The 22,939-nt window shown below is 46.4% G+C and overlaps 6 protein-coding genes and 1 pseudogene across 7 annotated transcripts; 4 read left to right on the top strand and 3 right to left on the bottom strand.

Annotated features, from left to right (window-relative positions):
- Positions 1-358: 358 nt before the first annotated feature.
- P170DRAFT_476851 (uncharacterized protein) lies at positions 359-5,958 on the top strand (the record flags this gene model as incomplete). The annotated part of the gene is made up of 5 exons (XM_024853388.1): positions 359-1,516; positions 1,570-2,348; positions 2,432-5,034; positions 5,114-5,460; positions 5,539-5,958. 5 exons carry the CDS (start codon positions 359-361, stop codon positions 5,956-5,958), a joined length of 5,307 nt encoding a protein of 1,768 aa, XP_024703521.1.
- A 1,708-nt stretch (positions 5,959-7,666) lies between these two features.
- P170DRAFT_476850 (uncharacterized protein) lies at positions 7,667-8,005 on the top strand (the record flags this gene model as incomplete). The annotated part of the gene is made up of 1 exon (XM_024853387.1): positions 7,667-8,005. The coding sequence occupies one exon, from the start codon at positions 7,667-7,669 to the stop codon at positions 8,003-8,005; it is 339 nt and encodes a 112-aa protein (XP_024703520.1).
- A 2,270-nt stretch (positions 8,006-10,275) lies between these two features.
- Positions 10,276-11,158, bottom strand: P170DRAFT_208314 (uncharacterized protein). The gene is made up of 2 exons (XM_024842797.1): positions 10,913-11,158; positions 10,276-10,857 (listed from the first exon to the last, which is right to left on the bottom strand). The coding sequence occupies exons 1-2, from the start codon at positions 11,107-11,109 to the stop codon at positions 10,338-10,340; spliced, it is 717 nt and encodes a 238-aa protein (XP_024703519.1). The 5' UTR covers positions 11,110-11,158; the 3' UTR covers positions 10,276-10,337.
- Positions 11,159-11,399: 241 nt separating this feature from the next.
- P170DRAFT_465642 (NYN domain-containing protein) lies at positions 11,400-12,536 on the top strand. Its single transcript, XM_024852336.1, has one exon. It carries the CDS (start codon positions 11,470-11,472, stop codon positions 12,247-12,249), a length of 780 nt encoding a protein of 259 aa, XP_024703518.1. The 5' UTR covers positions 11,400-11,469; the 3' UTR covers positions 12,250-12,536.
- Positions 12,537-12,745: 209 nt separating this feature from the next.
- On the top strand, positions 12,746-14,214 carry P170DRAFT_465641 (uncharacterized protein). Its single transcript, XM_024852335.1, has 2 exons — positions 12,746-13,725; positions 13,775-14,214. Exons 1-2 carry the CDS (start codon positions 12,804-12,806, stop codon positions 13,984-13,986), a joined length of 1,134 nt encoding a protein of 377 aa, XP_024703517.1. The 5' UTR covers positions 12,746-12,803; the 3' UTR covers positions 13,987-14,214.
- A 2,752-nt stretch (positions 14,215-16,966) lies between these two features.
- P170DRAFT_314344 (ankyrin) lies at positions 16,967-17,263 on the bottom strand (the record flags this gene model as incomplete). The annotated part of the gene is made up of 1 exon (XM_024843272.1): positions 16,967-17,263. A coding segment is annotated over one exon (297 nt), but the record flags the coding sequence as incomplete, so codon positions are not given.
- Positions 17,264-22,098: 4,835 nt separating this feature from the next.
- Positions 22,099-22,706, bottom strand: P170DRAFT_208287 (annotated as a pseudogene; the record flags this gene model as incomplete). The annotated part of the gene is made up of 1 exon: positions 22,099-22,706. A coding segment is annotated over one exon (565 nt), but the record flags the coding sequence as incomplete, so codon positions are not given.
- Between the last annotated feature and the right edge of the window lie 233 nt (positions 22,707-22,939).

Raw genomic sequence — 22,939 nt, 5'->3', positions numbered from 1 at the left:
TACCTCAGCGAATAGGCTTCCTAGATAGGATAATCGGTATAGATGTCACGAACAAAGTACCTAAAGCATTAGCGAACCCTGTTTCGCTGCAACTTCCGACGCCGGCCCATTACTTTTTGTCCGTATTTGCGTTCTCTGGTTCTTCCCTATAGGCAATATGGCCGGTCAGGGCCTTATAACCCAACGGCATGACACTTAGGAGAAACGCAGCCCTCGCGAATTTCTCAGGTCCTTCGTTCATTAATTTCATTTTGTGCTCTTCTCTATCCCCCATTTAAGACAATTGGCCGCTCTTGTGGCATTTACTTGCCGTCCACTCTTTGATTATCTCTTTACGTTTTTTCACCTGTCGAACACCATGTTGGGACATTGGCTTGTCCGGCTCCATGGCATCCTTGCAGCTGCTATGCTGGTCAATGCCATTCCAAGCATCTCCAGGCCACAATCAGCTGAACGTCGCGATGCTGGGGGCCAGGAAATTTGTGTCTCCATTTCACCGATCCTGCACGACGCAACCGACTTCGAAGCAAAAGTCCACCCACCCAACGGTGTCTGCGAGGCCAACCAAATCCTCCAGTCCGCATCTGCCTCAACCAACACTCTCATCAGTCTGGACATAGCAGCTGAGACAAGCGACGACCCCTACTCTTGTAATAAGAATAAGCCATGCGGAAACGGGGCCTGCTGTTCCAAGTCTGGATACTGCGGATTTGGACCGAAATACTGTGGTAAAAGTGGAAAGTCCCCAAATGATGTTTGCTGGAGCAACTGCGATGCCCACGCAGAGTGCGGCGTATACGCTAAGAAAAAGGGCGAGGAGTGCCCACTCAACGTCTGCTGCAGTCAGTATGGATTCTGCGGTATGACGTCCGAATTTTGTGACAAGGGCGAGGATGATGGTGATGATGATGATGACGAACCAACCGGTTGTCAAAGCAATTGCGATCAACCGGGTTCAGGGGCATCTGGTAGTGAGGTTCGAGACCGCATTATTGGGTACTATGAAGTGTGGAATCACAAGAAGAGGTGCATCAACATGGACATTGACGACGTGCCCGTGGAGAGCCTCACGCACCTATATTACTCCTTTGGATATATTGAACCAGACACGTTCAAGATCGTCCCTATGGATGATGGTCCCGACGGTGACTCTGACCCTGTTGAGAAGTTCACTTTTGCAGCTGTCGCCGGCCTGAAAAAGAGAAACCCTGACCTGAAAGTTGTTCTGGCACTTGGAGGGTGGACCTTCAATGATAACCATACTGTATGGCAGCCTGTGTTTAGCGATATGGTCTCTTCGTGGCAGAAACGAGAAAAGTTTATTGCGCAGCTGGACCATTTCACGTCTGCGTACGGATTCGACGGTGTCGACTTTGACTGGGAATATCCAGGTGCCGGCGACAGAGGTGGTCACAAAGAGGACGGCGAGAACTTTACCAAATTGCTTGAGAGGTTATCCGGGTTCTACCATGCGGACGACTTTGAGATCTCCTTTACAGCACCAACCAGCTACTGGGTAAGTCCATGGACATGCGCCGTCCGGAATGTATCAGAAGCTGATCTTCATAGTATCTCCGCCACTTCGACCTGAAAGCAAGCTCCAAGGCCGTTACATATGTGAACCTAATGTCCTACGACCTGCACGGGATATGGGACTCGGAAAACCCCATCGGATCCCAGGTCCTCGCACATACGAACCTCACAGAAATTGACAGGGCGTTAGACCTTCTCTGGCGCAATGATGTTGATCCTTCAAAAGTCAACATGGGTATAGGATTCTACGGACGCTCATACCAACTCGCTGACCCAGCTTGCTCCAAGCCCGGATGTGTATTCAAAGGCGGCGGCAGCGCTGGCCCGTGTACAGGGCAATCTGGTATCCTATCATATGCAGAGATTATGGATATTCTACATGAGAATAACCTTACCCCTGTACATGACGAACTGAATGCCGTGAAGTATGTCACATTCAATCAGGACCAGTGGGTGTCATTCGACGACAAGGATACCATACAAGACAAGATAAAGTTTGCTAACAGCAAAGGCCTTGGTGGCCTGTTGATCTGGGCCGTGGACCTCGACACGCCGCAGCTGAATGCACTGGCAGGTGTGGTATATCCTAAAAAGCTTGGGTTCCGTGGCAAGAAGGCCAAAAGCGCAGATAACTGGGAAGAGCTCTCTGAGGGCGAGTGCTATGCAAGCGAGTGCAGCAGCAAACCCACCTGCCGCGAGGGATATATCAAGGCTGATACATTCTGGTGTGGTGACAACGACTGGCCCTTGAACCGTCCTGACGGCGAACAAGCCATATGCTGTCCAGTTTCATCGGTCCCTGATGTCAGTAAATGGTATGTACAGCAGTCAAATCCTCAACAGTAGATCCTACTAGCGTATTGTGAACACGTTTGGCTAACTTAGAGTTGGAAAACAGTACATGGCACGGTGGGGACAATGGCGGAGAATTTTGCAATGGCCAGTGCCATGATGGCGAGGTTGCTGTTGTCTCCTCTAAATGGGGCAATCATGGGAGTTGGTGCATTGACGGGCGCAAATTCTTCTGTTGCCCCACAGAGGTTCAGCAGCCCGATTGTCGCTGGACTGGATGTGACGAGCAATGCAAGGATAACGAGGACGAGTTGACCTGGCGGGACAGCGCGTGTAAGGAGAGGCTCTGCTGCAACAGCGCACAGAAGTGGGAGAATTGCGCCTGGCATGGTAAACCGGGCAGCTGCTTCGACAACCACTGTGATACTGGATGGCAGGTTGCTGTCACAAACTCATATGACGGTGAGGGGGACAACTGTGGTATTAATGCCCGCAAGCGGACTTTTTGCTGTGACCTCCCTGATGATGTTTCTCCATTCCTGCCCGTTCCTTTGGACTATCTGTTTCCAAACGCACCGGATGAGAATGAAGTCAACTCCGACTTCGTACTCAAGGTAGACCCCACGTGGGGTGGCGCAGAACCAGAAGAGTCCATGCTTCTTGACAAAGAGCCAGATGAAGCGCCGTTCGGATTTGTGGTTATGACCAGTCCGGCTGAGATCCAACAGTCACTTGACAAAAGAGACGGCTCCCACTGGGAGGTATTTGACTGTCTTGACCCCAGTACAATTGGTGAGCACAAGGTGCGAATGGTATGTACAGATCATTCGGAACAGTCGAATTGCGGCAACATTCACTGGGGACATGGTGCTCCCGGGACAATTATCCAGATGCCTCGAGGTTGCGGACCAGGAAAGTATGCCGTGATCAAGGACGTTACACCCAGTGCCAACCAGTCGCTGCCTGGTCACCTGGTACGCCGTGGCCTTCTTGACACTGTCTATGATTTAACATTCGATTATGACTTCAAGCGAGTGCCTCGTGACCTGGGAGATACGAACCTGCGGATCGACTACAGCAATGACGTGGACTATTGGAATAACATTGTCGACAAAGCAGCAGACACCACGAAACGACGCAAGCGAAGTTTGCACGAGGTCAATGGGAATCACCGTCGTTGGTTGGAGGAAGAATGGCGCGACGACGCTCACTTCGGCGGTGTATCTAGCGATGACCTCCATAAGCGTTGGTTCGGCAGTAGTATCATCGACTGGTTGAGGAATATCATCGGCACGATTGAGAAAACAGTTGAGTTTGGTCACTCTTTCACGGAAGACTATATCTTGAAGATAGTCGACCAGCAGCTTTCCTGCCCCAGCGTGGAGGCCTACCTCGATGTGCATGCAGAGACACATGTTGAGGCACATGTAAGCTACGGCTTTACGGTGATTGCAAAGTTGGATCACCGTCCCATCGACCTCAGCGACTCCTTCTTATACTTCCGGACAAAAGGAGAGGTAACTGCATCATTTGTCATTGATGGTGCTGCAACCTACCATTTCGATACAGGGAACAAACGCCTGTTCTCAGCTGACAAATTTGGGGCTGCTTTTACCGTTCCAGGCATCGTCACTGTTGGCCCTAACTTCGAAGTTAATGGTCAGATCGAAGGCGCGGCTACCTTAGGCGTCAACCTAGAAAGCAGAGTCAAACTTGCTGGCTGGGACATCGAACAGACCTATCCCATTCCAGATGGCGATGCGCAGGACTACACCCCTCAGCTTGAGGAATCGCCCAAGAAAAGTGGGTTCCAGAATCCCCAGGTGCCAGAGGTCGAATGGTCTGTGGGGGTTAACGGGTATGTGACAGCCCATATCAAGCCGTCGATTAGCTTCGGAATTATGTGGGATGATCTCTTCTTTGACATTGACGACTGTGCTGTCCGGCTGACTGCCGACGGCCATATCACTTTCCATGCATCCGCTGGAACAGGAAGCTCTGGGACAAGCGTGTGCTATGGGATTGATGCGGGAGCGGACCTGTACGCTACAGTCGACGCACCAAAGGCCATCGACTGGGCCCTCCCAAGAACACCCTACTACCTTCTGCCCAGCAACGACGTCGAGCTGTACTCGAAATGCTGGTCCCCTGACACCAAGCGCAGTCAGATCTCCGTTCTCGACTTATCAACAAACTCTTCCACCAACGGTCTCACCGTCCCTCTCCAACGCCGGAACTATCTCGACATTGATGCCAAGGGCACGGCGCATGGAAAGCACTTCCTAGAAAAGCGTGCACAGGTGTGGGGACCTCTACTTCCTGATATTCCCATTGGCTGTCCGAATGGCGAGGATGAAGAAATTGGAGACTGCCCTGCGTGCGGATCTGGAGATTATGACACGGACAGTTTAACGAAGCGAGATGAGGTTTGCGAATATGACCCCGACCCAGAAGAAACAGATGTTTGTCGACCGAGCGACGACCTGTCTGCCAGTGATCTGGAAAAGCGTAAAAGTAGTACAAAGGAACTACAATGGACGTACAAGGGGGATAGTGAAACAGTGTTCGCTGTTTCATACCCATCCTGCGGTACAGCAGTCAAAAAGCCGGAGGTTAAGAGATGGTATGGCTTCGCGCCCAGGAAGTGCAGTCCTCGAGTCAAAGTCCTCAGCCAGGATGAATACAGTATGTCAATTGACGATTATGTCAGTAAGTGACTTCCCTTTACCGTGGTATCCATCATTTACCTACCCTCGAAAGATCGTGTTGGCTAATTGAGATGCCCCAGCCGAACACGTGTACGAGGCTCAGACCGTCAAGTATTTTCTTGAATTCCTCATCGATGGCCCACTACCCGCCGGCTACAGCAAAGCCGGCAGGGACTGGGTGTCTGAAGTTCTTATAGGGCTGGCGCCAAACACCAGGGCGCCGTTCGTCCCCCAAGGCAAAGGCTGGGGCAAGACAAAGCATCTTTGGGAACGTATGTTCCAGAGCATAGGCAGCGACTCGAAACTAGACGGACTTGTCTTAGCAGAAGAAGAGATGAACAGCAGGAAGAACCACCTTTTCCAGAGAAATCAATTGTCGGGTCGCAACCTGGGCTCGGAGGAGTTAACGCAAAACAGGCATCGCGCTGTAAGTACCGATCCCTTGCCACCGCGCTCGGCATTTGTTTCTTGGGTGTCATTGCTGATACTATCACCAATACTCTAGACTGCGGGTGTCTTCTGGTACATGAAGGACCCCACGGTGTGGGCAATCTTTGTCGACGCCTCAAAGGGCATCGAAAAGGCGCTCGCGGACTTCGACTCCACGTACAAATGGAAAAGCGAACCGGATGAGCTCGGTAGAAATGGTGGCACTGGGGGTCTCCGCGAGCTATACTGCTACTGGATTGACATTTACCTCAAGGACATTGAGACCCGTACTGAAGCATGGAGGGCCCAAGCCAGAGCAAGTTATCTTGCTAAGTATGGAAATAGGGGCTGGGTCAGGCAGTTCGATGCGGGCGATATGCGGACGGGGAGTATTAAGTTTCCGAAGGAGACAAAGGGAACCCCGCATGGTGCCAGTGGAAGTTGGGCACGGAGTAACTATAAAGGTTTGTGGATAGGGCCTGTTGGGCCGTTTTAGATTTTTCGTCGTGAAGAATTTCGGAGGAGGGGGTATACAGGGCAGGCATACAGCGAGAATTGCTCTTGATTTTGGCAGGTCCTGTTTTGCCATCGATACGTTGAGAGCAGATGCCTGCATTCCTCAATGCAATTCCAATAAGATTGAGCATCTTTGTCCAGAAACTGAATATGACACTAGCGATTGACGTAACGGTTAGAACGCACCATGGTTAATCGACAATGCCGTTACCTTTTTGCTCGGGTTCCCTTGAGAGCTGTCGGATCTTCGGCTCGCTCACTCTGAACATTCTGTCAATGCGTTAACCTTTGACGAGGACTAGTGACTACGTGGCTCCAACTTATCAAAACTCATTTGCGGTTCTATAGAGTCAGGTAAGCGGACAATCGACAATCCCAAAGGTACCCCCAACGCTTCGGACATCGTTGCGAGTTTTGGTAGCGAGTCGGCATCGTAGGGACGATGCGTCTTGTATATTTCTTTAGCGGCTCGTGGTAACAGTTGTGCTCCATGGTTGCAGATCAATCTCAAAAACCCAAGGATAGACAGATGGTAGACTAGGAGCTCTTATTCACGTTTGAATCTCGGCTTCAGTTCCCTAGGACAGGGGCTGCTCGAGTTTTGAAAAAGTAGTAGATCTTGCGCTCCTCGTAATTTAATTAGATGTAATGAACTTGCTCAGTGCGTGCGGTCAAAATTCCCTATGTGCACAGGTTGAAGTTTAGCGAAACTCGGATTGTCCAGGAATTGGATTAAGCGCGCAAGGAGTGAGGCTTGGCGAGGCGCAGCAATTGCCCATAATCCCACGCCTCACTGCAAACCTCGATAGGGATCCTCGACATCGTGGCTCTCTACTGGCTACATGACAAAGCGATGGAACAGGACACGCCGTGTTCAGGCTGACTTTCACTTCAGCCCCTCGAAGGCCCACCTTCAGCCAAATTGGAAATATCCGGAATTTATCGGTACAGTTCGGTACGTCTACGGGCCAGACAGCCCTCCCCACTCGGAGCTACGCGACATTTTATCAAGATCTGCTATTCAGCATTTATCCGCTCTTCAACACCAGCAGCTGTTTCATAATATCTTAAGAACATTTACCACATTTTCATACGATTTCTCGGCTTTGATGATAGAAAAGGTACTTCAGCTAGAACAGAAACTATAGTAGACTTATTCGTCCCTGTCTAAAATAATCACGAAACCTGAACGAGCATCTTATCAGCAATACACAGACCATCCAACAGATCGTATGGAAGCCGGCAGTCGATCTGTAGTTAAATTCATATTCATCAAGAATACAGCAAAATCGTGGTTCCTACTGCAGTGACTGCAATAGATCATTCATAAATAAGACAGGTCTTCAGCAACCTGATACTGACTATCATGGGTGGTGCACAGACTGCGAGAAAACTTTCTCATCAATCAGTAAAGCTCGATCACACCGTGCAGGTTATCACGGAGGCTATTGAATGGATGATTTCAGGGAGACTTCAAGAGACAATCAATGGAATAGAAATGTTTCTCTTTTGACGTTTTCACATCCGAGGACTTTGTTGGTCCCACTAATAGCGCCACTAGTGTGCTCTAAAATTTGCTTGCATCCCACTTGTACTTATAGTTCAAGGGTTCTAGTAGGCATCCGCCCCAAAACATACAAACCCCCTCACGTAGCCATTCGATCGCCATTCATCCAACTGTATTCAGAATGGCCTTCCAAGAGATACAAGAGCGGCGACTACGAGAAGAACAGCGGCGACGTGAGCGAGCCGAACAGTCCCAGATCGCAGCTGAGGAACAACTGAAGCTCCAAACCCAAGAAACGACACTCCCCGAATTCTCGACGCATGCCACGTGGATTTATTCCTCGGTCTGGAAATCCAGAAAGACAGAGGCTCATCGACAAAGGGAGACCCCGCAAATGCCGACCGCAAATTCTGCCCGACAAAGAATGGTTAACTCAGAGTTGGAGGGTACCGGTATTTCCAACGGCAGCCTGTTGAGTCTGGCGTTTCAGAGTTTGCTACAGGTGATTCGTCTATCATAGCATCCCATGAATAGTCCCAATCGCTGGGACTGGGAAGAAGATGCCACGGACCTAGCCTTCGTTATGAAGTACACGTGGCTCCACATCTTCTGAAGCGAGGTCAGGTCACAGATGGTAGACAGAGATCAAGCAGGACAGTTGGAACTGTAGTTCAACCAATCATAATCAGCTTCCCCTCCTGCTGAGCATTGCGAGGCAAAGCGCTGAGGGCGGCTGAGGGACGGTTGCGCTGAAATATCGGCCAGACTTGCCCTCTGCCTTCGCTCATACCCGTACCCCTCCTAAGCGGCTGGCGAATGATGTAATACCAATGCTAATATGCTTGCGCGGTTTGCGCTTCAATTACACATTAAGAGAGCTACCAGTTTTGAGAGGACAATAAACAGATCAGGTATATGTTTTCAACAATTATGTTAAGGCATGATGTGGATGAGCTGCGGGCACCTTTCACGATAGCGTTCAAATATGAATTCCAGTAATGAAAGACAGATCCACTGAAACATAAAATATTGAGAACCTCAAGACATGTATGAATTTCAGTGTTCGGCACACTTGTCCAGGACAGAAAGACAGATCTCTAACATGAAGTCCGGGACAGTTTCAAGAAGAGTGTGATCTAATATAGGATTCCCCTTCGTCCTCAACGTTCGTAGATTATCTCTCGTTATCTGGATAATAAGAGCCCTGAGTCCACGATCACTCTCTCGTGTTAAGCTATATACTTTAATAATAGTAGAGGCGAAAGACTTTCGAGTAGGAGACTCTATAAAGGAATTTTGGAAATATTACTTTGCTCTTGTCTTTAGACTAGGGATTTAAAAATACTCTCCCTCTGCGTATATTTGCGCATAAAAATAAGATTAGCCGATTATTGTATTTATAGAGCTGTATTTTACTAGTATTTCTAAGGATTCTTCTAGCTATGATATAAGCTAGACTTTCATATTTAAATTTGTTTAAATCCCATATATATAGTCGCCCGTATAAAGGAATTCTAGTATCTTTCTAACGAGCGTTAGATCTCGATTATTAAGTATTATTTCCTCATTACTCTCCTATTTCTTATGACTTTCTGGGCCTAACAACGGAGAAAAATCGTACGTACCTTGAATGCCCCTCCGCAGGCGACCTCAAAGTACTTTAACTAAGCACAAACAATATTCTAATAAGCTAGGAAGCTTTCGTGTTCACAAATAATATATAAATCGCTGTATTTCGAGCTAAGATAATAGCTAATGAAAGGGCCATTAGTTGGTATAGGAGCCTGGAAGGGTTGCCCAAGCTTCTTACCTGGAGACAAGCTCTTTCATCTTTTGGGTAATCTCGTCGTCTATAGCTAGCTCTGTAGGCTCAACAGATGAACGGTCAGATATTTTTGAAGCCCGTGAGATTTTCTTTTTCTTTCCTTTTACCATTTGGACACTGACTGTGTTTAAGCAGGTGTAGGAATTCAAGTCCATATTGGAAATGGACTGCTATCACAAGTGCTAGTTATATTCGTTCGCTGGTGGGTTGTCAGCCTTCCCCTCTTCGAAGTGCATATGCTAATGCAAGCAACTATAACGGGTATCTGGTTGTAGTTTCGCTTTTTGTGGAGCTGTCTGATGTGGCGCTCGACACGGCTGTTTAGCTTCCTAATATGCAGTGCCAGATCCAAACATCCCTTCACCCCAGCCTTGTATACATATCAATTAACCCTTTATTCATCGTCTTCATCCTCCTCCTCCTCTTCTTCTTCTTATTCATCATGATAGACAGTGTCAGCCATGCAAATCTTTCACCAGGTATTGACTGCCAAGACATCGTTGCCTTTGGGACAACAGGTGCCGTCGCACGCCACCCTGATACTCTGAAGGTCGCCAAAATTCCCATAGTAGTAATCCAGATGCGCGGGATTGTAGCTCTATAGAGTTGAAGATCTACCAGCAATTCCATCGGTTGCAAAATAGACCTTCATCTAATTTACAACACTTTGATACTTCAAATGGGAACATTAATCTAGAGTTCGCCGAGAATGGCGATTTCCGGCGATTCCTACGCAAAGGAAAAGTGCCGTCCGAGTATATGCTCTTTCAATGAGCTCACCAGGCAGAGCAGCCACTGGCATTCTGCCACAGCCACGGTGTGTTACTTGGGGATATTAATTGTGGAAACCTTTGCCTTGATCGTCACTTGAACATAAAGGTATATGGGCTCCGATTTCAGGAATAATTGGGGAGCCCGTCTGGTAATCGAGCAAAAGCTCCACTTGTATTACATTACAAAAACAGCTATGGATAAGATATATATGTATATATGGCAAGCAGATAAGGCAAAGAAGTGTAATATCAGACTAGAAAATTCCCTTCGCAATATCTTCCTCAAACCATTCTGGGCTAGCTATCATCCCATAGTATTCTTTGAATTCGGCCATCCTCAGTGATAGAGGTAGCTGGAGTAGCATGTCCTCCGCACTCGCAGATGGGGTCGGCTCAGGATCTCCCAAATATCTCAAACGGTGTTCTAGGCAATTAGGGCAGTGGCTATCTTCCCTCAATTGTCCCGAAACAGCTGGTTCGGTATTGCTTTTGGCCATTGCAGGCTGAAGGCAATCCTCGCAGCGACTGCAAACTCGACAATATAGCCCATATCCACATATCTCCCAACACAAACAGCAGAGGAAGTGATCATGTTTCTTAATCCGTATCACCTGTCCAGTTTGGTATATGCCTTTCCAGACACCACAAGCGAGGCAGAATCGACGATTATTTTCAGTGTGTTGTTTCCCCCTCTTTCCCGATACTTGTTTGTCGGCAAACTCATCCTTGGAACGAAGCTTGAGACAGCGGCTACAAGCAAAGTTATCATCGTACCTATTATTGTCAGTATCCCATTGCGATGCAACTATAAGTTCTCATGTGATATTACCTTCTCCATGTCTCTGCAAGACACAAGTATGATAACTTCTGCTCCACTGTTGTAGGCTTTTCAACCCCAACAATAGAGCGTAAATACCTATTAGACTGAGACAAAATCAACTGCGAAGGGTAGTCAAGATAATTGACAATTTGAAGTCGAAGTTCAGCAGGCAGATTTATCAATGTGGCGGGAGATGAACGGGCCATAGCAGCTTTGACTTTGTGGATATCGAGCGTGGGGCTAAGAATCTTTAAATCACGGATACAGTATGGGGCGATCAATTAAATCGGCAGTTGCCCAATGTATTAGGTTTGGCGTCAGCTGTTTGTCCGATTTGCATAGAAGATTCTAGTCACATGTGTATTCTCTTTACAGTAACGGGGGTGTGTGTCTTGTAAACAATTACAGAATACACTGGGTATTATTCAGTCTAACCATATATATGTCGTCATGACTTGATCTAGTTCGTAGACACCTGATAATAGGAAAACCCAATCTATTTTTGTGGATGACATACCCCAAGCATTAGCTGTGATCTGCCTCTCATTTCGTACACGTCCTCAATCATGGTTGGTGACAACATTCTCAAACTCGCAGTTCTCATTGATGCGGACAATGCTCAGTCCTCCTTCATTGATCTTCTCCTCTCCGAAATTGCGAAATACGGTACAGCTTATGCGAAGCGAGCATATGGAGATTGGACTAGACCCAATTTGCAGGGCTGGAAGAATGAACTTCTTAAGCAATCGATCCAACCAATCCAGCAGTTCTCGTATATCCATGGGAAGAATGCGACCGACTCAGCTATGATTATAGACGCAACGGACCTTCTGTACTCTAACCGATATGATGGGTTCTGCCTCATCTCAAGCGATAGTGATTTCACCCGGCTGGCGGCTCGTATCCGCGAGTCAGGAGCGACCGTGTACGGATTCGGTGAGCATAAAACGCCCAAGGCCTTCGTCGCTGCATGCGACAAATTTATCTACACTGAAAATCTCGTGCATCTCGATGAGCTTGTTCCGCATGCGGACAGCGTTATCGTTCCTGAAAATCATTTATCGGCCCGACACACTCAAAATAATAGCCGCCTAGCAAATCAGTCGCGAACAACGGTAGAAGCAGTCTCCGATGACGATGGCTGGGCTAGGCTCTCTAACGTCGGTCAGCTCCTCACAAAAAATTATCCTGACTTCGACTCTCGTACCTATGGATACCATAAACTCAGTGACCTTATCACCGCCATCCCTCTGTTTGAAACTACCCGCCGCTCCCTTCGAAATGGATTACCCACGGAGATCTTGGTACGCGATAAGCGTAGGAAGCCTAAAGGTTCTGCTACGTAAATGGGCGAATATAGATTGTTTGGCCTTCCTTGCCCTATGTCTGATCTATGGCCAATCAACAACGACTGGTGCTTTCATTGAACCCCTATTTCGTCCAAATCTTTGGGGACAGCCCAGCAAGAGATTAAAGCCTATTGCGATGTACGTGTCGACACGCCTTGTCGGATAATGCTTGCATCAGGGTTTCTTATTCGAGCTTTATCCCTTCAGTCCTCAAGGTCTCGGGTGGGGGTTACCGTAGCCTCATCCCAAGTCGCCTGCAACCTTTCTGCATGCAGCAATTTTCTAAATATAATTAAGATCAGGAATGCCCAGTTACTACAAAAGCAGTAGGGATAATTCTATATTAGGATGTAGTATGATTCTTCTTACCATGCCATCGATTGTCACCGTGCAACCAAAGGGTTGCGTTGTCCGGAAGCGGATGAAGTGCAGCGTAAATTGCTTATTTAATACACGAAGGATAACTATCCTATTTAAATGGATGTACTTGGCAATTGAAGTCAAAATACAATCCTTTGAATCAGCATTATCAAGTTTTAAAGACATCAAAAATGAAGAGAGATAAATACGGTCTACGCACTCATTTTCCTTCATCGAAATACGTCGGTTTTGCCGATGAGTCTTCCGAAGAATATTTGGGAAAGAGAGCTACCAACTTCGGCAACCAAGCCAGGTTAAATATATTGAAGAAGGAAACATCAAAACTCAGAGATACATTACGCGTATTTAATTCTTTCCGATTTAACATTCCTCGCATACAAGGCGAAATTTTAAACGCCATACCCCAGTTGGTTGCAGGGCCTGAGAATGCAGAGCTATCTACACACGGCCAATCAGAGCACGACATTGAGATCCAAAGATTGACTGCCGAATCACGAATTATCCAGAACCTCATTACACTTCTCCAGGAATTCAACGCTGGATTGTCAAATATCCAAGGGACTCTGAACAAATTTCTTATAGATCAGGGAACATCTAGACCACCGATCGATGTTTATCCTCAAATCAGGCTTGATTCCCCAGCTTCAGTGAGCATTAACTACGAGAAAATAGGATTCCTTAGTCCTGCAATGGGAAATTTCTCATATACTGAGAAAGAACTCACTAAAGAAGACGTGGAGCATCATTTGAGAGACGGAGACAGATCATTCCCGCCAACTATATCCGTTTCGACAATTCCAGCGAGAATCTATAATATTAGCAAAAGACCGACATTCTGTGACAAAGGGGAATGCTACGTCTATATTATAGACCCTGGTTTACTTCAATTGCTCGGCATCACTTGCCGCGCGACTTCAGATCTTGTCGAAGAACTGGGAATTGAGAAATATTCCCTCCGCAACCAAGACGGTGCACAATACGTCACACCGAGTCACCATATTTGTCATGGATTTATTCCTGTTGAAGCCATAATAATGAAAATGAAGTTGGACGTATATTACTTGTTGCTTGAAAAAACAGGTATCACAATAGGTATGTCATCTATGTACCTGTTGGGATAGTATGCTCACACTTTCAAAAGCTGGAAGCCTGCTGGATACCACATGTATTCAAAAGCTTACTGTCCAAGATTATCTTGGATTTGCGAGAAAACACAATATGGCATGTTCTGAAACCTCTCGGGTGGAGCTGGGCCCCGCGGCAAATGGTTTCCTCTCCTTGCAGGAGCACGTTGCCGATATTGGCGTCGAATCTTTAGTGACAAAGATGTCAGCTTTTCAACTACCGGTTTAACATACGTCAGACTTTGGGTCATCCCGCCCGAATGTGGGAAATTTTTTCACATCGTTCAAAGGACCCTTGAGATCAAATTACATAACTCGCTCAGTAATTGCACAAATCTGCCACATTGTTCGGTAAAGGGAAGCCAAATTATTTAAGAACAGAGATATGTGCCTGTGATATCGTCTTGGGGGTATTAGCATTTGTATTTAATCGATTTCAATTAATGATGTATCTGACAGTCAATAAGCCATTCCATATTCTATGGATGGGCAATTCTACTCGTAATCCAGTAGGGGATAGTGCCTTAAACGGCTTGGTGGAGTTGCCCACATGAATGCGTGTGCCAGAGCCCACTCACCTACACTCATTTTCCAGACTAGCGTCTTGGCGGTAGGCCAAGAATTAAGAGGGAGTAGTTTTATGTTGAAGTGCGATGAGCATAAGTTATGCAAATGGCCCTAGTCAAGTAGGGTTGACCCTTTTTTGGCTCAGTGGCATTTGATATTTTATTGGTGTTGCCTTACGTGATGACCACACCAACCTTACTGAGGGGTTCCTTCCTCCCCTCCCGCAACTGCCTCATGGGAGTCAACTGCTTACCTCGGGTGGTAGCTCCTCATCTCTCACGCAGTCAAGACTCCATTTTCTCCCTCCCACCTCCCTCTGTACATAGAAATTATTGCAATATACAGACACATTGCCTCCCTACTAGGGAGCGCGGATGGGGCCCTATCTGACGCTACGGTCAAAGACCGCAGCGACAGGTGACCCGTTATGGCCAAACTATACTCTCCTTTGTCCCTCTTGACTGCGTGAGGTCACCAATAAAGAAGAGTATAAAACGGCGAAGCGGGTAAGGCACCAGCCTATACCCGCTGACAAGTTTTTCATTTAATTTGACTGTGTTCATTCTTGTTTCAGACAAACTTGATCCGGCAAATTTTTTTGCCCGGTTTCTTCGCATGTCACGGCCTGATAGTGTAACTACACCATGCAGAGAATAAAATAGCTTTTTCTGCTATTGTGCTTAAAATGCCCGTGCTTGAAAGCTGAGACTACGGGAGGCCTTGGAACCGAAACGAGAGTTCAGGATGTGCGACGTAGTTTTTAAGTACCCGTTTCATAAGATGGGCCCAGCTGCATCCTCCGTCTGCCTAAATGTTGCCAAATTATTGATATTACCGCATCAGTTCGGTAAATTCACCGCTCGAATCAAGGGGCGGGGGAATATGGCTATTGTCAGGCGTTCTACCAGAAAACGTCCGGGTATGTGGACGCGAAGGAGGGCAGCATCGGAAGCCGTCTGCAAATGAAAAAAATGGTTCTGGTGGTGGGCAGTTGCTCCGTGTGCAACTCGCGTGCAACTGCCTCCCCCTTTCGTTGATTGCCGGGCATTATTTTGCTCCGATGGGGTGGACCCACTTTGACTTACCCTATGCTGGACATCAGCCCGCCATCTATCACAAAAAGGACCAGAAACGGAAACATTCCATTCCAAATGACTGACTCGCGTCACGCCACCGGGACACGTACTTAGCAAAAGTCTACATCTATGTCCAAATGGGAATTCCATCCCGTGCAAATAACCGTGTATGCTGGTCGGAAGACGGATGCAGTTAAAGATAACCGGGCAAACGACGGGCACTTCTGACGATCCCCTAGTCCCACTCCATCTTGCCCGAGCAAATTGCCCAAGGCTGTGGTGGTTAATAGTGTTCGGGCGTGATATACTCGGGTATCTGCAATGACTTACTATCTATGCAATATTTTCATATCCTTCCTTTAATTACTGGATATCGTGTTCCTGTTTGCACGATGAATGTCCCCGGCCATAAAAAAATACTGAAATAGAACCAGTGTAGATGGCCTGCGGCAGAGTGCCCGACCTTGCGGACCCACCCGAAATCATTAAAACTGCCTGGGTATTCCTTCCATCCCCAACCCTCATAATCCCAGTCAAACAGAAATCGCGGGGTCCTCGTTCTTCCATGTCGTGGTGGTGAAAAACATGGTTTGGAAATTGCCTGAGTTGACTTCGACACCTGTGCAGGAGTGCCATATCAACATATGGCTCGCGGCGTCCCTTCCGAATAATGACTTTTATGCCTCAACTGCGGCTACCCCACATAGAACTCTGGGTTGGCAAAAGTACCCTCTCCTATGCGCATTCAAGAATGAACCTCAGCTCTGGGAGGTACTAGGAGTGGCGTACGCTCCTAATAAGCTTGCGTCCTGTTCTTCACCTTTATTTTCGATAAGCTCAAGGCCTATTCAGACATATTCCGCACCCATGTTTACTTCTGCTGTAGTGACCCATTGATTGGGTTAAACTCGATGTTCGAAAAGACAGGGAAACTCCGGCAGATCCATAGGACATTCAACTTCGACGATCAAGGAGGCCACCGACGTACTGGACAATAATGTATCTCTGAGATGGCGATCCTATATAAAAAAGGAAATGATACTTTCCAGTTCGTTGTTCAAAATTCGATGGAGAATTTCAAACTACTTTGGGGGTTGGCTTTGTCGAAAACCCACTTGGAAATGTTCACGTGCGATTTCCTCGCGGTAAGGCTAGTCCAGATGTATTCCTATCTTTCTCTGGCTTTGCGGAGCAGCAATAGTATAATTGGATAAATCAAGCTTGACTGAAGCTAAGTGAAGAGTCGCCTAAGTAGCTCCATAGTTAAGCAGAACTCTCACTACATCAGCATGCCCATATTTCCTCGCGCGGACCAATGGGGTCCACCCGTAATAGTCTTGTTTGTTGATATCAGCGCCATGATCGAGCAGTAGCTGAATGATATTAGCCCGGCCGGTATATACAGCAAGGCATAATTCGCTATGTTGTGCAGTGATATGCAGAAGCACTCGTACTATATCTTCATCTCCCTGAGCTACGGCCATGTTCAGAGGCGTGATGCCGGCAGCTTCCTGTCTGCCGGAAATCGATGATTGGGCACTGGAGGAACCGGTTGACAACAGCCAAATGACCCCGAGAAGCTGCATGTCCTAATAGGGTCAGATAATTTTTATCTAAGACATTTGCCTTAATATCCGGCTGTTTTAGAAGCAGGTCTGTGGTTTTCTTATTGCCCGTTTTTACCGCATGGAAGAGTACTGTCTGGCCGCCGGAGTCTGTAATGTTGATATTAATATTTTGGCGCTGCAGAAGCTTGGTCAGAAAAGATATATTGTAATTAAATACTAAATAAAATAACGCTGTCTGCCCCTGGAAGTCTGTTATATTAATATCAACACGACCGTCCCGTAGGAGGAGCATAATGTGGGGTGTATCACCTTATTAAGCTGCGACGTAAAATACAGCCAGTCTAGACTTATCTCGGATGTTCAGATTTACCCGTGCCGTTTTAAGAAAGAAGCATGTTGCGGATAGATCCCCTTCTCTTACTGCACAGATCAGCCCAGAGCTATTCTCATAGTCCACATTATACTGGTATAGGGGCCTTTTCAACAAGCAATAAAGACCGCTGTTCGCCCTCATCAATGCAAAGATGTTACGTGTGCCACGGAGTACCGCGGTAATATGAAGAACTAATTCCGGCGGAAGGTCTGTAAAAGACATAATTTAGAAATGCGGATGGTATATATACTATTGGTTGAAGCTTTGTAGAGACGAGAGTCGGTCGTGTATAGTAAATCAATGATATTAAATGTACTAGCGATATACCCATAATTGGCAGAAGGATACATATGATATAGCGCCCCTTTTGGAGCCTACATAGACTAACCCCCCAGTTGATTAATAGGTCAGTATTGAGAATACATGTATCAGCTATAGTAAGGAATATACACACTCAGGGAGCCTTCTAATGATACCTGTTAGTAAGACCTGTATTAAAGGAAACGGATGTTCCTGCGATAAATGAGTATATAGGCTGATGGGCCCTCAGAAATAGTTTTCATGACTGCCCTCTACTTACTATCTGTATATCTGAGTCCTGACCGTGCGAAGTTAAAACAAGCTCACTATAATTAAATATGTGGTTACTTGGTGAAAACTAATCACATAACAACAGGTGGTGGCTTTACTAACAACGGGACCTAGCAGACAGGTTCCGCAACAAGTTGAGATAGCGTCCCCATGCAGAGAAATTTAAAACCAGTCTTAGAGCTATATAAAGACCTAATAGAGTAACTAAACCTCAGCTATATTTATAATTCTGCCAACTGATACTGAGATGTCAAGCTTCTTAAAACACGCGGGCTCCAGATGACTAACTAGAGTTAGTAAAAGATTGGTGAAGACACGGTGATAAGCTAACTAAGAGGCAGAGTCCTTGAAACACCGGATGAATGATTTGGAAGCTGAATCTTAAGAGAATAAGCGCACGAAGGCAGATTTAGAAAAACAGCTTGAGCAGGTCCAGGAACGAACCCAGGACATAAACAGTATAGATTATAATTAGAATGAAAGTAAACTAAAAGATTTGTTAAATCAGCTCAATAGAGTAGAATAAAGAGGCGAAGCCCTTTCTACTCAGATAAAAGAGACATGCCGAGAACAAGATGGCTCGGAGATAGAGACAGATAAGATGGATAGGGAAGCTCCAAACTTTGTATAAACCCGGGACAAAAGCCTTTCTCTAAACAAGGGCGACACGGTTATTAAAATAGAAAATATTAACAATTGGCAAGTATCTCGAAGCAGTAGCGGGACAAAACCCCGGCCAATACAAACAGAAAACATGCTAATCTAGTCGGCTAAATAAAAAAGTCCAGCATGTTAAGGCTCTATACTACAAATCCATGATGACAGTGATGAAGATGTGTTGATAGGTATATAATTATTGTCTGTATCCGAGGGTGGTATTGCGGACGCGTGGTTCCGAGTATGATAAACAATAAAAGCGATTATGCGCTTTGGGCCGAAAAGGTATCTCAGGTACGAGGTTCAACCAGGGAAAGAGTATAGTACTGCGAACCTTTAAGAGGTATCAGACACCGAGACGCGGATCGCATGTATTATAACAAAAGATAAAACCGGGAGAAAATAACGACTCTACGGCATAGATAATATTACAGGATTTGATAGAGTAGCTATTGTGGGAAATGGTGTGATTAATTTGACCTTAAGGGCACCAACCACATATGTTAAGATAAAATAGGTTGGCATCAAGGAGCAGCATACAAACTTATGCAGGAACAGGAAGAACTGGGCTATAAGGACGGACCTTATTTTTATCATTAGGAAAAAATTAGCGGACGAGAAAATTAGATAGCTCTAGGATACCTAGGAGAAATGGTATACTAAGTAGGATAATAACTAAATAGGACAGCAATCTTTGGACCGCTTCCTAACCCCCTTTCCCCTTGATATATATCAGAATATTCGCAGGATCTCAGGAAATGTTCTACCAGAGGCCTACCGGAGCCCAGCGGTTAAGCATGAAGAAGGGCCTTTGTTAATGGCAGGCCTATATTACCAGGATAGCACTCTAATGGTCTCCGGAGGCCAAGCATTTTATGACTCCTCTTTAATGTCTAAAGGCCCCCAGAACCTCGAGCCTACGGAGGCTAGCAGTAGCGCTACTTAGGACCATGGGCGAGATAATACTGGTAATTTAAACACTAACCAGTAGAAGCCCAAAACCTTCAGCCAACAACAGTATGTGGAGAACATAAAGTTGGACATAGGTCTAGATAAAGAGCTCAGAAAAACAGACCTGGGATCATATATAAAATAAATGGCTTTGATCAGGGCCAACTTCGATATGTATCGGGATGCAATGAATACGCATGGCTATATAGAAGTATATTAAGCAGGAATTGACTGACTTCGCGGCCATTGCTGGCGATGGTACCGCATGGGTTAGCTAACCAAGTGGCTGGCTTTTGCTTGTTTTATCGAGACTTAGCTTATAAGAAGTTCATTTGTGAGAAAGATTTGAGCACATATAAAAAAGACCGTGAAGATTATACTGCGTAGACGCATTACAATGATAAGATTTATTATGACCAAATGCGCTAGCAGACGGCCGTTTATGGTTGTTCTTAAAAGCGCACCAACCGCAGTGCATAGCCCATAACCAGAGTGACATGCATTAGCATCGATGGGATCTTTTACATCGGCGAACTTAGCAGAAGCCCATTAGGTTTGAAGGACAAAGTCAACCGCTAGCTTCTATATCCTCAGAATCTGAACATGGCTCAGAAAGAAAAAGAGGTGTGCCTTGCAGATACTGTATTGCGGTTGATGGGGATTGGAAGGATAGGGTAAAGAGTGAGAATGGGAATATGTCACCGCCGACCTCGCATCCGGTTCGACACAGACCTTGGAAAGTCGTCGACGGCGACTAGATACAGTCTTCCGCTGACTGACTCTGTACTGGCTATTTTACGTAGTGTCACAGCTGAAGCTTTAATATGGCCATCACGGCATTTGAAAGCCATCGTTATGTTCAATCGCTAATATGAATAGCTACCGGGCCATTGGCGCATTGCATAGGGGCTTCATACCCTCGCTCCATAATACTCTCGCGCTGACCCTTGCTACAGAGCGACCGAATCGCAATTACAGCAACACCCGAATTGTCCTTCCGCGTTTTGCATTTGCTGGTCTATTTTCAAACCCTAACACTAAGCCCTATATCGTCCGTACGTGGTTAGTTCGTATTTTGGTATGTTTGGGTTCTGAAATGTATGACACAGGACGGAAGCCCATCAAGTAAGCGGCATCACGAGACCGACATTGCTGCCTAGACCATCATGCCACCTTGACCCAAGAACTCCAATGGGTTCATCAACAAAACAACCCATAATGGCCCGACATCTTGATTCTCGACAGCACAAAATGATAGTCCATATGATAAGTAGCAACAAACTAACTACATCACAAATTGCAGCGGTTGCAAAATGTAGCCCACGCTCTGTCTCGTATATCCGCAGAAAGTTGCGATTGTATAGCACTGCGAAACCTCGTCTGCTGCGTGCTGGTCGCCCATCCAGTATCACCCCTCTCATGATCAAAGCTCTCTGCAATCACCTAACCAAAAAGCCCGATCTCTATATCAAAAAGATGGCTGTCTTCCTTTGGGATGAATTTAATGTTCTACCATCCACGTCGAGCATTCAACGGGCCCTCTCTAAACAAGGATGGACGAAAAAGCAAGCTCGACAAAAAGCAAAGGAACAGAACCCTCAGCTAACAGCATTCTACCGCCATCAGCTGTCCAAGTTTGAATCATATCAGCTGGTCTTTATTGATAAGTCCGGGTGTGATAAACAGGTTGGATTTAGGCGAACTGGTTGGTCTCCGCTTGGCGTGACGCCTATCCAAGTGTCGAAATTTCAACGCGGTCAACATTACCATATACTCCCGGCTTATGCCCAAGATGGTATTATTATCTCTACTATCTACCGAGACTCGACGGATGCTGGGGTCTTTGAAAGCTTTATTGAGCGGCTTTTACGACACTGTGGGCGGTTTCCAGAACCAAAATCCGTCCTGATTATGGATAATGCCTCCTTCCACCGCTCCGAGCGAGTCAGAGAATTATGTTCTGATGCGGGAGTTAAGCTACTTTACTTACCACCTTATTCACCGGATTTAAACCCTATCGAGGAGATGTTTGCTGAGCTCAAGGCTTACATTAAGAAAACATGGCCAACATTCGTGGATAATCCTGGCCAGGGCTTCCACGCGTTCCTTCGAAAATGTGTCCAGGTTATCGGCGAGAAAGGCGAGAGTGCAGATGGACACTTTCGACATGCAGGTATAGCAGTGCAGCACAAAGACAGTATGTTAGAGTTGTTACACAGTACATAGCTGAGTTCACTGGTGAACCCTGAAGTCTAGATAACTAAACAGAGATTGAGAAGATTTTTTCATTCTATGTATTCATATCACAAATCATAAGCTCTGTTGGAAGTTGATCGACGATAAGAGAAATAGTATATGCTGGCCTATGAACCAGAGATTGATAATTAAATCCAGGGCATTCGGGTTTCTCAATGCCTGTGACCCAGCAGGTAGTGGCGACAACACCCTGTGGATTCGCCACCGGATGGAGTCTAGAAGAACCAAGTAGCATGTTCTCGAATCAAATACGTCGAAATAGATTTGACCTCTCTCCCACACCCTTCTTTTGCAAAGATACTACAAAATATAGGAGGTAAGAAAATAAGGAACGATGGACGCGTCTTAATCCCGAAATGTTATGAAGCTAACGCGGCCTGATATATGCCCTATACTGAGTGTATTGGATCTAGTCGTTAAACAATAATACCTGGCTTCAGGAGGGAGCCACAAGACATTTTTTCCATTCAGGGCTATCCATTCATCTGATAGAGATATCTCTGAGCTCGCCTTGGACATATTAGGGATAAGAATTCCACAACTGGGTTGAATCTTCATCCATCCTACGTTGGTGTGCAAATATGAGCCATCTTCAGAGAATTCGAGCTCTGTGATCAAACCCACAGTGTTCAAGGTTTCACTTAGAGCGCCCGTGGCGGGATCCCAGAGCCGTACTGTCTTATCACCGGAGCCGGACGCCAGCAGCCGGCCATCGGGGGAGAAGGCCACTGACCCAACCCAGTTTGTATGGCCCTCGAGCGTTTGTAATTCTGCGCTCCAGGTTTCTTGAACCCGCGGAAACTGGAGAATCCAATCAGGGAGCTCTGACTGGAAGTCTCTACGAATAATTGATGTTTGAGGTGCAAATACCAGCCCTGCATGATAAATCTGAAGTGGTGCTTCATCCGCTATTCGACGGACTTTCTGAACAAACCGCTTTGCATCATATAAGAAATCGGCGAAAACAGAATGTTCATCACCCTATACCTATCAGTATGAATAAATCGAGAACTGTCTACTCTGTACTTACTGGTATAACTGTGCGGAGAAGATCAAGCATACCAACCACTTCTGATACAAGACCCAGCAGGCTCATCACCTCCATCCAGTGAAGAAGATGATTCTGGAGAAATATTCGCAGTT

The sequence above is a fragment of the Aspergillus steynii genome (genome assembly GCF_002849105.1).
Source record: "Aspergillus steynii IBT 23096 chromosome Unknown P170scaffold_5, whole genome shotgun sequence".
In the NCBI taxonomy this organism is placed as follows: domain Eukaryota; kingdom Fungi; phylum Ascomycota; class Eurotiomycetes; order Eurotiales; family Aspergillaceae; genus Aspergillus; species Aspergillus steynii.
Note: the sequence above shows the minus strand (reverse complement) of the source record. Positions and strands in the feature narration are given on the sequence as shown.